The sequence below is a fragment of the Ambystoma mexicanum genome, chromosome 12 (assembly GCF_040938575.1).
Source record: "Ambystoma mexicanum isolate Mex_15411 chromosome 12, UKY_AmexF1_1, whole genome shotgun sequence".
Lineage (NCBI taxonomy): Eukaryota > Metazoa > Chordata > Amphibia > Caudata > Ambystomatidae > Ambystoma > Ambystoma mexicanum.
In genome coordinates this window covers 656,239,383-656,252,354 of record NC_090936.1, presented here as the reverse complement: position 1 = coordinate 656,252,354, position 12,972 = coordinate 656,239,383, and the positions used below count along the sequence as shown (strand labels likewise).

The 12,972-nt window shown below is 43.1% G+C and overlaps 1 protein-coding gene across 3 annotated transcripts in view; it reads right to left on the bottom strand.

Annotated features, from left to right (window-relative positions):
• The window catches only part of PRKAR2B (protein kinase cAMP-dependent type II regulatory subunit beta), a 1,073,797-nt gene that overhangs the window by 470,828 nt on the left and 589,997 nt on the right, over positions 1 to 12,972 (bottom strand). For all 3 annotated transcript variants that reach the window (XM_069629133.1, XM_069629132.1, XM_069629134.1), the window contains exon 3: positions 9,144 to 9,196. In XM_069629133.1, coding sequence (XP_069485234.1) covers positions 9,144 to 9,196 — 53 coding nt within the window. The remainder of the gene's footprint in view (positions 1 to 9,143; positions 9,197 to 12,972) is intronic.

Below are 12,972 nucleotides of genomic sequence, written 5' to 3'. Positions count from 1 at the left end.
GTGACATGCTGGAATATCTCCGATCAGACTATATGGAGCAATGGTGCCCACATAAAATAAGAATTTTTGACATTTTCACAGTTTAAGAAAGACTCAAAAAGGTCCAGGTGACAGATGCTTCCAGGGGTTGGGGGGGGGGGGGTGGGCGACTTGGGGATGTGTTAATGTTGATTTGTTTGCCTCACAAAATAAATAAAAACATTTAAAAAAAAAGAAAAGGCCTGTCTTTTCACAGGGCCCAAGCTCTGCTAAAGTGCGTTGTGGAATATCCATATTCCATACATTCCTATGTGTATACATTGGCGCATCGTCACAATCTCTTCACTACGTAGCCAGCCATAAGTATACTTTGTCTGCTTGCGCTACTGCGTCTGTACAAATGTAAAATGACTTTGCATTTTCTTCATTGTTTCTGTAGCATGACCATCTTCATCTCGAGCCCGAAATGTTGCTCATCTTTACCGCCTCCTCCTTAGATCCTATAGAATGTCTGTATTCTTCAACCTTTTTTCTGGGTGCGTCAGCTCTGCTTTTCATGACGCCACAAGTCTTTTTTCTTGCTAATTTTCACACTTCATCTGGGATTTCATTGAAATGGCCATCATATTTACGTGAATGCATACATGGTTTCCTCAATGGATACCTTATTTCCATGGTTTTCTGTGGTAGATGCATTCTCACTGGTACTGCACATGTCTCACATTCTGGTTCCCAGCATATAGGCAGCAAGGGGCGGAGGTTTTGGTGGGGGCACTTGGCTCCTTCTCTGTAAGTTACCTACAGAGCAGAATCTGCAGAGGAAGGGGATTACATGCATGATTGTGCAGCAAACATGGATACAATGGAAGGGAAAATGCAGGAAAAAAAGAAGAAATAGAAGAGGCAGACAGACATGGGCTATATTGAAGAGACGTCAAGCATAGACCCTGACACACTGGAGTCGCGGTAGTATGCTACAGTAATGAGGAGTATGTAATAGCGTCTCAACAGCGATTACCATCACATTACTCAGCACAGGCAGCAGAATTGGTAGTTATGATCAGTGCACTAAATATGATGGAAGGACATACAGCTAACATATTCTCTGATTCGGCCTGTGTAACATCAACAATATATTCAGGATTGGCACAATGGGAAGGAAGAGGGTTCAGATGAAGTGGTGGGTCGCCAGTACAACATGCAGAACTGCTTGGGCAATTGATTGAGGCACTGAAAGTGCCAGTAGTGGTGGCTATAATAAAATGTGCCGGCCATACAGGAAAACAAGACCAAATATCAATAGGAAATTAAGTTGCTGACAGAGCAGCCAAAGAAGTGGCCTACTTACCTGAAGGAAGTAGGAGGCGGTGCCCAGGGGCAAAAGGAAGAATCCAATTTATGGCAGCAGAAAAGAAAGAGGGTCAAGCGGAAGAGAGAAGGGAGGGTTTTAACACAATACCAATCGTCCAAATTATAGAACTGCAAGGAGAGGTCCCAAAAGAGATGAAAGACTTATGGATACAGTGTGGGTGCTCAGAAATAAGTGAAGGATGGTATGCACCAAGTTTGCACGAGAGGGTGGCAGAGTTCATGCGGAATTGTGTAACCTGTCAGCAATTTCTGTCTGGTCATACTCTTAAAAACTATCAGGGGAACTATACCATGACCAGAAGGCCCCTTGCGCACTTGCATATTGTCTATGTTGATATGCAAGACAGGTGTGCCTCTTATAGGTACATGCTTTCAGTTGTCTTTCCATTTTCACATTGGCTTGAGACGGGACACAGTGCAGAAAATGACACAAAGTTGGCTTCTAAGTTCCTGGCGAGGGAGATGTTTTCAAGATGGGTGTTTGTGATGAAATAAGGTCTGAAAATGGCCAATATTTTGCCAATAACCTATTTGCGGAGGCAACACGCCTCCTGGGGATAAAACATAAACTATCCACAGTGTACCGGCTGCAAGCAAACAGCATTGCTGAGAAACTAAAGGACTTGCTCAAAGCAAGCTTAGCCAAACTAACATTGTCATTGTGCCAAAATTGGTTATATCGTCTCCAATTGGTGCTTTTCGCCATTCGCAACTCACCCAATGTGGATCATCACTTGACTCCACACAAAACTGTAACTGGTAGGAGGATGCATGCGCCTATCCCTTCACATTCAATTTCAGATTCTAACCCAAAAGCAGAGATTCTAGGAGAGGAATTGAAAGATTACTTGATGGAAAGGACCACTGTGACCAAATACATTTCCCACCAGGTCCAGCGATGATTGACATGTCGGCCGACCAATGGTGTGGGACAGACAAATGCCTACAGGGAAGAGAAATGTCCACAAGCGCAACCATGTCCACTAATCCGTAACCCCTTGCAGAAGTGGACCGTTTGAGATAATTTGTTCAATGCACACAGCGCTGAAAATAAAGGGAAGGATGTTATGGATTCACGCTACAAACATCGGCAAAGTCAACAACAGCCCAACGGAAAAAGAAGGGAGAAACGCTGCTATATGGGAAGTGTATTACAACTGTCACTGACATTCTTTTCAGCTATACGAATGTATCAAAGGAACGCAGGTGAAAAGGATAGCGGGCAAGATAACAGTGGGGTAATGGGAAGAAAAATATGTTGAATATGAAAATAATAGGGATAGGATTGTTAAGTCTCTTTGTCTTCTGTGTTTTCTCTTTCTTCTGGATTTTGAGACATAAAGAACATAAAGATCCATTAGCTCACAGTGCTGGGGAGACATGCACCAATAGAAGCATGCCTACCTTTTAAATGTTATATGAACGATTGGGGAGGGGGTGGAAACGGTATCTGAAAATATTTGGCATAGCGAGATGAAGAGGGTGGGGCAGGGGAGCACCAACGGCAGACATCACAGGGACGCCGAAACAATTCCTGTCCCGAGGGATGCCTGATGCACTTATCTCTGTGTAGAACTAGAGGGCTGTTTCAGGGGCATACAGGGGACTTGCATTGGATAGACGAGGGGGAAGAAGTTTAGTACAGATATCTACATTCAGCTTGAAAGCATGACCCAGGGAGAAGCTACTAAGTATGCAATATGAGAATATAGCACTGAGCATCCTCAATGGAGAAACCAGGTGGCTACTACCCACAAGAGAACACAGTGTGCAAAAATTCAATGGGGCACAATATCCCGTGGTGCCACACCAGACCGCTGATGCGAATAGGCGGTTTGGTGTACCACAATGGGAAATGTCAAAAGTGAAGATTGCAGCGCCTCGCAGAGGGGCTGGTGGGATATGAAGAAGGAGTGGTGAGGAAAAGTAAATAATGAATGCAAAGGGATATAGGACACTAATGTGCATGTATTGACATGGATAGATGAAAAACACTGCCCAGTTTACATAAAACCACTCAAAAAGTATCCTTTATGTTTCAGAGTGACAGGGATGATTGCGCTGGGGGTGAACACTGGCTGCGAGAGAACAATGAGCATCCCGGCATTGCAGAAAGGGATGGTGGCGGTAATGGATATCTGGTAGGCCTGCAGTGCTGAGCTTATCCCCAGTTGCCACCTGACTGATTTGTGCACTTCTGACCCTCCACAGCCCTGCCTTGGTAGTGCCATGGGCTGACTTGCTGCCTTTCAATGAACTTTCGACCCTGAGAGAGAAGAATAAGGGAAGGAAGCAGACAGAGGAAAGAGGCTGTGCAAAAGCAAATAATAAGGAGAAGAGAAACCAATTATATTTCAGATGAATCAACACAAAGCTTGAACCCGATCCCACAGCATTTATGACTCTTCAGCAAAGCATCTGTATTCTTCACCTCCCTCTTGCTTCTCGGGATGAAAACTGCTGCCAATGCTAAATTAATTCACATCACAAAGTATGAGGTGCTCCGGTTGGCTAATGGGACTGAAAAAGGACTGAACACAGTGTGAGAAGAGCTCTGCACACTGTGCCTGTTGACCCTGCAAAATTAATTTATTTTAGATCTCATGACTGCAATGGAAAGTGGCGTTTGCCACAAGATAGGAAGTAGCAGCTGTACCGCAATTCCTGCTAATGATGCCACCAATGGGACACGCACAGAATTTGATGTGGAGATACGCACCCTGCTTAAAAAATTGTGAAAGAAACAAGTGACACCACACCGGGAATTGGCTTGAGTCACTATTTGCCTGGGTGCCGGGATGGCTATGCGCTGTGTTCAAAATAATTGTCCCTGTGCTCATCGTGATGCTTGTTGTGATCTGCGTTGGCTAGTGGATCATCGGCCAGTGCCAGTACTGCAAAAGGAAAGCACGATATATAATGTAGGCTAATAAAATTGACGAGGAAAGAAATGAGCAAAAAGAACAGCATCCCAGGATGAGTAAGGGGGAGGACGGAGTGCACGCTGGTTTTATAGCACCCCCACTAAATGTAGAAGATTATGATGCTTTTTAGTTAGCCTGCTCCTCCGACGGGTAGAATTGTTTGTAAATTGGAGATACACTTGAAGGATACGAGGAGAAAGGTGGATACATGAGCAAGGGCAATCGTTGGAGCTAAACTAGACTATGGCTTTAGCCTGCTACATGGAATAGGTGAAGGAGATATGATGTGTCTCCAGATCACGCAAAATAATGCAGTTAGAGCAGTCGAGGGACTGGAAAGGAGTGACCATGTCTCTGTAGCCAGAAGAACACTACACTGGCTTCCCATGGCTAGGAGGATACCCCTTAGTCTGCTGTGCATTACTCATAAATGCCTGTTTGGAGTTAGTCCGGCTTACCTATCTAACCGTATTTCCTGGTTACCGGCCCCAAGAACACTGAGATCCAACAATGTGGGTCTTCTGAAAACTCCTCAGCCTAAACTTGACATGGTAGCCCAGGGCTCCTTTCTTTTGGTGGCACCAAGAATCTGGAATGCTCATCCCCCAGATTTGAGAATGTGTCAATCCATGGGAGTTTTCAAGGCTGGACTTAAGACGTTACTGTTCTGCTGATGCTGGATCTGACTTCTGATTTTATGTGATTATCTGTTTTTATTTCCTTTCTCTTGTTTGTTATTGTTGGTGCCACTATGCCTCCGGGCCACTGACCGCGCGCATTATAAATAAATAAAGATAAATAAATAAATAAGGGCAACTAGGTTATGGATGCCCAAGGAACAATATCGGGAAATGATAGGAAAGAAGATGACGATCGAAAGGTCGATCAAAGGAGGGAATGTAATGAAGGTGCTGATTCAGCACCACACAGGAGGGCGCACCTACCAACTGAGGGAATAAACGGGGCAGGCAGAAACACTTCCTAGGGGTGAGAAAATTAGGGAACTCTGGCAGCTGTAGTTATCTCTCTATCTCTCTCTATTTTGTCTCTCTCTGTTCCTCCTTCTCTTTCTCTCTCTATCTCTCTATCTTTTTCTCTCTCTCTCTTTCCCACCCTCCCTGACCCTGCATTCAACCTGGAGAGGAATAGCTTGTTTATAACAATGAAATGAGGACACTCGTGGGTACCAGCAGGAGGGAAGGGAAACCACAGGTAAACACACTACGGAGGACTCCAGGGTGGGCTTCGTCCAGAAGGCCTGCATCATACACACGTCCTGTGCACTGCGGCCAAGGGAGGGGAGAAGCTGAACCCAAGCTGCCGACCTACAGCAGACCAGAGTTACTGAAACAGCACTGGGTGACGTGATCAAGGACAGCAAACCAATCTCACGGTTGCTAATGGGACCCGGAGAAGTTGGCCCGATTTACACACAGAACACCAAGACTGTCTTAATTGCCCTTTTAGCCAGTGAGCATGAGAACGGGGAGGTGGATTGGAGCTGCATGTCTTAAAGACCAATCAGACAGTAAGTTCCGACGTCCCTGTGAAGTAACAAGCCCTCACAGAGTACACTACAATGTTTATGAAGGTCGCTATCTAGCAGGTGCCATGTGAATGTCTCTCTTCCCACTAGTTCAGGGTGTCTCGTGTTCCATCCGCTGTGGTGCTGACCAATGGCAGGACAATAAAGATCCGGAGGTCAGCACAAATGTTTTTACTAATTACCAACTGCACACTGTTTGCGTGAGGAGTGGGAAAGTAACGTGGCGCCACATAGGGAGGAAATTAAATAAGTGAGGGCAGATCTGTTTGCTCCAATCATATTTCACTAATGGATGTTTAGCTATAAGGGAATTATCTTAGCCAGTGGTGTTCGTGGGAACTGAAAAAACATGAAGCTTGAAGTGCAATAGTTTCTATAATTATATACATTGGTCCTCATTACGAGTCCGGCGGTAGCCGGGCCAGTAAAACCGGCAGGCTGCCCCTGTACCTGTGATAAATTACCGTCACCTGACTTGCCGGAATAACCGGGGCATTACAGCCCCGACGGTCCGGTAAGTCAGGCAGCGACACTTGTTACTCCCAATTCCCATTCGAGTCCCATAGGGTCAGACCTGGTGGGCGAAACGGCACCCGCCAGCAGACTCGTAGTTTGCCAGTCCAGAAACAACGGTGCCGGTAAGCTTACCGGCACCGTTGTTTCCGGACAGGCAAACTTTTAATTAGGCCCAATATATTACATGTATAAAAATGATGTTCACTGTATGCTAGTTGTCAGCTCTCCTCAATCAATTCTCGTCCACTTTTCTGTTTGATTTGTGCTTGCCCAGCTGTACTAAACAGCGTATTTCTTGCTCGGTATGCGTTCCTTTTTGGACTTCCTGTGGTAATGATTTATTACCAGTTTCGGGGGGACCCCTGGTTCATTTTCCTCCCTTATTACGCTAGCTGTTCCACCCATTCTCAAAAAAGAAATTAAGTGGAAGCTCCTTTTCCTTTCTAGTACTCCAGCTTTGGAACACCCTCCTAGACCCAAGCTACTCCTCACTGATGAGGCCCAATGAGGCCAAAACATGTTTGGGGATGCTTGTGGTCTTGTGCAGAAGGGATGTGACCAAGCAGTTTGGGCTGGACCGCCCCTTTTGGGGTGGGACCAAGCATGATTTGCATATGGTCTTTCCCCTTTTGTAATGGCTTGGCAGGAGAAGAACGATGGTCTGAAAGGTAGCCCAGAGCAATGTCAGAGGTTAAGATTTATTCTAAACCTCCAGCCATCACCTTTGTTGTTTTGCTTGGAACACCCTCCCACATACCCCAAGAGTCTTGTCCTACGCAGTGTTCAGGAACTCCATTAAAATGTGGTGTACCTCACAGATTAAGTTAAGACTTTTAATTGAAAATTTGACTACCGTGCACAGCCACTCCTTCTCCAGCTCCGAATTTGATCTTTTACTATTTTGTTATGTACATTTTATATTTAGTTGTTTTGCACTTTCTTGGATTAATCTCCAGTTCATATGAGTCTGCCGGTATCCTGGCGGAAAATGTTTCTATGGGCCTCATTAGGACCCTGTTGGTATGGGGTTAAGGGCGCCGGTAAAGGTGCCAGCGCCGTGAACCCCATACCGCCTCATTACGAGGTCTGCTTGTGGGACCCGCTCTGGATGGCTGGTTTCACCAGATGTCCTTAGCGGGTCCCGCGAGCGGCCCAGCATGCTAACAACGGGCCCGTCATTAACGGGCCCGTTGTTAGCATGCTCCCCATTCCCATTGAGCCCTATGGGGGCTCGAATGGGAATGGGGATGTACCGGGTCCAGGTTCTCTGGATGGGGAAATACCGGGCCCTCCAAGGTCGGAATGGCCCGGTATTTCCCCATTCAGGGAACCCGGACCCGGGTTTGGAGGCAGCCATGACCTTATTAAGGGCATGGCTGCCTCCAAACTCGCAATTAGGCCCTATGTCTGTTTCCCATCATATTTATTCTCTGGCCTGTACCTGTTGACTTCAAATACACACGGTTTATAAAAGCCACCCCTTTCTCACTTTTCAGGCTACCAAGACACATATTCTGACTGATATTTTCTTGTCTTAAATATTGTTCTTCTTTTTTTACTTGGTCTGCTTAGTACTGCCTTTTACCCTTTATGATCTATCTTTAACTCTGCTAATCAATTACTCCTTTTCTGTTCTCATACTGCCCCCTCTCTCGATTCTCTTCAGTGGCTTTATTTTTTTTCACATCTTCACTTTCGCTATCTTTGCATTGTTTTTAAATATACAAATCAAATCTACAGGTCTCAATTGGGGTATGGTTGTGCCAATCGTTATTAAATATATTAATCAATGACTACCTCCATCAAACAGTGGCAAGGAGATTTGAGTCAAACATTAGACCTGTTTTCTTTTTTAACCAACTCATGAAGAAAATGTTTATTCAACTCAACATTGTGCTATATATAGAACGCATTTATTATGTATAATTCTCTAAGGCAAATTCTTCTTAATTTATAAAAAAAGTACGCATATACAGATATTTTCAGAATATATATATTATTCACCTTTTCCAAGGAAAGTAGAATTGTTCTTGGTTACATCACTGAAACTTCTTGGTCTACATGTGTTTCACCCAATGTGATCTCTATATAATTTCTTTCCACTGTTGTGAGCTTTGTCATGGGTAATTCGATATATACATATATATATATATACATAAATATATAAATTCTTCCTTCTAGTGCCTCTTTTCTGTACTAGTCACTTCCTGGTTACCTGGTGTCCCTTTATTTGACTACTCAGTTTCCTGTATATGCAATCCTATTATTATTTCTGATATTGTCTTATTTTCTATAGGGAATTATTCCAAAAGTTAGACGAGGGAGGTATGGGGATACTCATCCCTTTATTCCAAAAGTAAAAGTATCTATTTACCTTTGCAATAGGCCTGAAGCAATAATAAGTCTTTTGAAATAGCATTTATGCTATGCACAATGTAGGTTATTTCACACTATGCATCTTCACACGCTACTTAAAACAAGCTCCACATAGTGTATGTGAACAAATTGAAACATCTGATTTATCATAAAAAAATCAATATTGTACAAATATTACACGTGTCCCTCACATATTTTTTATTTACTAAGTATAGTAGGCAATGCAAACAACTACAGTGATTAAATATCTCTGCACTTTTAAATAATGTTTCTGTCCAAATGCCCTAATTTGACCTTCTACATACTGTGTATTCTTAAGGTGTTACACAAAAAAGAACAGAGATTGATATTTGATCATTTTAGGAATTCAATGCATTTTCCAAAACAAATACATTCTATTCCCATGCCAGTCACCAAGCTAGGATACCTACCCTTGATTCGGTGTCATCTTCTTCTTCATCAGGATTGTAGGCTTCTGCACACACTAAAACAAAGAATCAACACCATTGTAAGGCATATGTGAAATAGAGCATTTACCAGCAGTACTACTGGGAGTTTCTAAAGTCAAACTTTAACCTTTCAATGTACAATTAACATTGTCTAGAACTGCCCTCTTCGTTCAGTGTTCTTTTGGACAGCCAGATGTATTATTTCTCAGTGTATCGGATTTTAAATCCATCACAGTAAACAGGACAAATATGTATTTTAATGCCTTGTTCACCTTAAGTTCTCTACCCCATGTAACAAATGCGGAATAGGTATGGTTTCTGTTGACCGGCAAGTTTAGTGCTAAGATTCTCCCCTATTAATAACTTGTGGTAATCGAAGTACCCTTCCAAGTTCATTGCTCCATACCTTTCCTTTCCCTGTGTACAGTAATATTTGTAATTTATGGGAAACGATTTCCAGGGTTTTGAGGAGAAATCAGAATATGCAGGATTCTACCCATTTGGAAGAAGCTAAATGAACAGTCTTTCTATAATGGTATACCATAGTGCACCCCTATCAATCATCCCTACTGCCCAATGGTTAACAAAATACTCTGCTCTTTGTGTCAATGTTTGGGCTTATCTATCCGAATGTTGTATTTTATTGCTTTACACTGTGCAAAATAGGTAAACTGTTGCAAAGCATCTAATGATATTTAATTTTAAAAACCTTTACATCTCTTTGTACATTTTGAGTCCTGACCCTACCCCAAGACCAGGAAAGCTGTGATACATGGGCCTTGGAGCCATATCTTTGAGCTTCCTGGAGGTGGACAAAGGTGGGACCCACAGAGCCCCCTTCCGAATACATACACCCCCTGAGTAAGGGAACTGAATATGCAGGCTTTAGGACTTTTGGAGGATGCATTTCGGATTTTCAATAGTGTTCTATCTGTGCAGGTTCTTGCTGAGGTGTAATTAAACCCTTATCCCTGGGCAAACAGAGACCAAATCAAAAACTCTAGAACCTCATTTTAGAATGGATAGCATACATAACACCAGCTTTATCCTGTGATTAAAACCAGCAGTAAAATGTGGCTCATTAAAGAAGGGCAAAAAACGACACTCTGGTAGAATTTAGTGCACTGGACTCCGTCTTAAGTAAAATTACCACAGTTAATGCACAATGTAGGACTGCATTACAGAAATCCACATTACAGGAAAAAATACACCCAAAAATATTGGTAGTCACTAAATAAAATAATACTAGTTGTGAGCTTGGCCTAAAAATACCGTAAATCTTAGACAGTGGCTACTAGACCAATTGTGGTCGCCAAGATACCTATGTAATGGTGCCTAAATGTACACATCATTTTTAGACTACTGTAGAATTTAAGCGAGTGGTACATTTTTATCCAAAGCAACATTTGTTCAGCTGCTTAAAATTATGTGCTGTTTTTTTTAACACTTTAGATATGGCTGTTGCCCGATAACCAGATGAACAGTGATGCCGAAAATCTATTGTACAGCAGAAATGTGTACAAGAAAATAGGTTATTTACAATTCCCTTAAGGTTGCACAAATAATGCCTAAACATTCCTACTCACGCTGAAAGGAGAAAGTAGGATTACCACTTCTTTCCTGATGAGGTCTCAGTTTTAGGAATAATTAATCGCGGACGCAAAGTGGCGAAAAGTAAGTTTAAAGGCTGCAAAATATTGCAGAGTGCCGCATGGACGGAAAGTGGTTAAAAGCAGTCTTTTGTGGTCAACAGCGGTCCAGAGACTGTGCTAAGTCTGTTGGCAGTGTCTATACCCTTGGAGGAGGAGATGTACTGCAGTGCACACCAGAAAGAGTTTAAAGCAGTGGTATTCAAACTGTTTTCTTCTGAGCCCTCCTTTGAGTAAAAATATTGTTGCCGGCACCCCCATGCCATATATTTATATATTTCCTATATACTTTCTATTAAAAGCAGTCACTGTACACTCTTTTTGAAGAGACTCGAGACCCCCCTTGGACGTCCTTTGGACCACCCTAGGAGGGCCAGCCCCACTGTTTGAAGACCACTGGTTTAAAGGCTGCAAAATAGCGCAGAGGTAAAGTGGCGAAAAGTGGTCTTTAGTGCGTTGTGGGGCCGAGTGGGCAGGACCATTGCAGGGAAGTCTTACAATCTTGCCTCGCTGAAGGTGCGTGGTAAACGGATCATAATATGTAGAAATCTGAAGTTAGCTACTGTTTTCCATCTGCAGTGTGTGTATTTTCCGGACTGGACAGGCTTCTGTATTGTGACCGGATACTTTGTTAACATTCAGTCTACCGGCAGCACTATTGCGTGGAACAAAGTTGTACTCACGCATTAACAGTTAAGGGGCCACGTGAGTGACTAGAAGTGATTTGAATCTGTTTGACAGGCCGCAGCAAGTGTGAAAGAAGCAAACCAAGTTCAAGTACCTAATTGAGGTCTGCATGATTTTTATTTCTGGAGCCTCTGTATCAGCGAGTCCTTGTTCCCCTTAAAGGTAGCGCATGCTCTTAGGTACTAAACATCCGCTGACTTTGTAAGGAAAGGCCACCCAAAAGGATCTATAAACTTCGCAGAAATTAAAAAAGTGGCAAATCAGTTAAAGCAACAGCGGCCAGGCAAATGTCAGCACTGGAGGCTTTGGTCACTGAAACTGCCTTAGTGGATCAATCATTGGCCTTCAATCGACCCATATGTCAAGAGCCCACTAAAATTACAAAGTACTTTTAAGGAAATCTTCTCCCGAAATTATCATATCATTGACTCCTGATCAAGATATTCAATCAGTGTCGGGCAATGTTTTTGCAGAGATCGACAACGATAATGAATTGCTTAACCTTTGATCATCTCTGCAGACTTAAGTACAACGATTGCCATGTTTAAATAGCTTTAATGTTTTGTTGAATGCTTGCACGAAGGACAACATGTTAAGAGACACTGCGGTGATGCCTACTATCAGCAAAAGACTCTCATGTTCACCACGAACAACGGGGCTAATTGAAGACTCAGGAAGTGAGGCTGATAACCAGAGTTTATTAGGAGAGGAGCAGGTAGAATATAATGTATCATTTGCAGCGGACGAGAATGAAGAATGTTAAATGCAGAATGAAGCCATCAACTTTGCACTGAAATTATTGTTGAAACTCTGCAACTTCATCTCCAACAAGTCTCAAAAACAAACTCATCTCTTGGAACAGATTGTGGCCAACATATCTATCATCTCGACTGGCACCAAATTATCTGCAGGGAATACATGGAAATCTGTGTCAAAGCGAGCAAAGGGTACAACTACCTCATCTCCTCTGTTGATTGTGGGGGCCAGATATACCTCAATTCCTATGGAATTGACCTTCGTCGAATACCACACAAATTTGGTAGCTCATGATGCTGCCACAGAGCCTAATTACGAGTTGGTTACATCCAGAAAGGAGAGATGTAGACAACAGAGGCTAAATAAGGACATTCAGGCCAAGAAGGTCTCTCCCAATCTATCCATTACGAGACCTAAGTTGCAAGATGGGTCTAGTTGTACATCAAAGGTTGGTCCCTCCTTGTAGGTGCGAAAAAAGGCAGCCAGGAGAATGAGACACAATAAGAACAAGGAGGGAACCTTAGCCTCTTGGTTGAAAAATGGCCAGTCCTCAAAAGGAAAGCAGGATACTATTCAAGAAAATGATATGCCTTCCTTACAGAATCATGCAACCTGTCTTTCCAATCTTTCTGAGGATGAATTGGTAGAAATAGAGAAACGCTTGTCTGCGATAGCGTCTAAGGATGCATACAAACAGATCACTGCTACCCCTAAGGCTA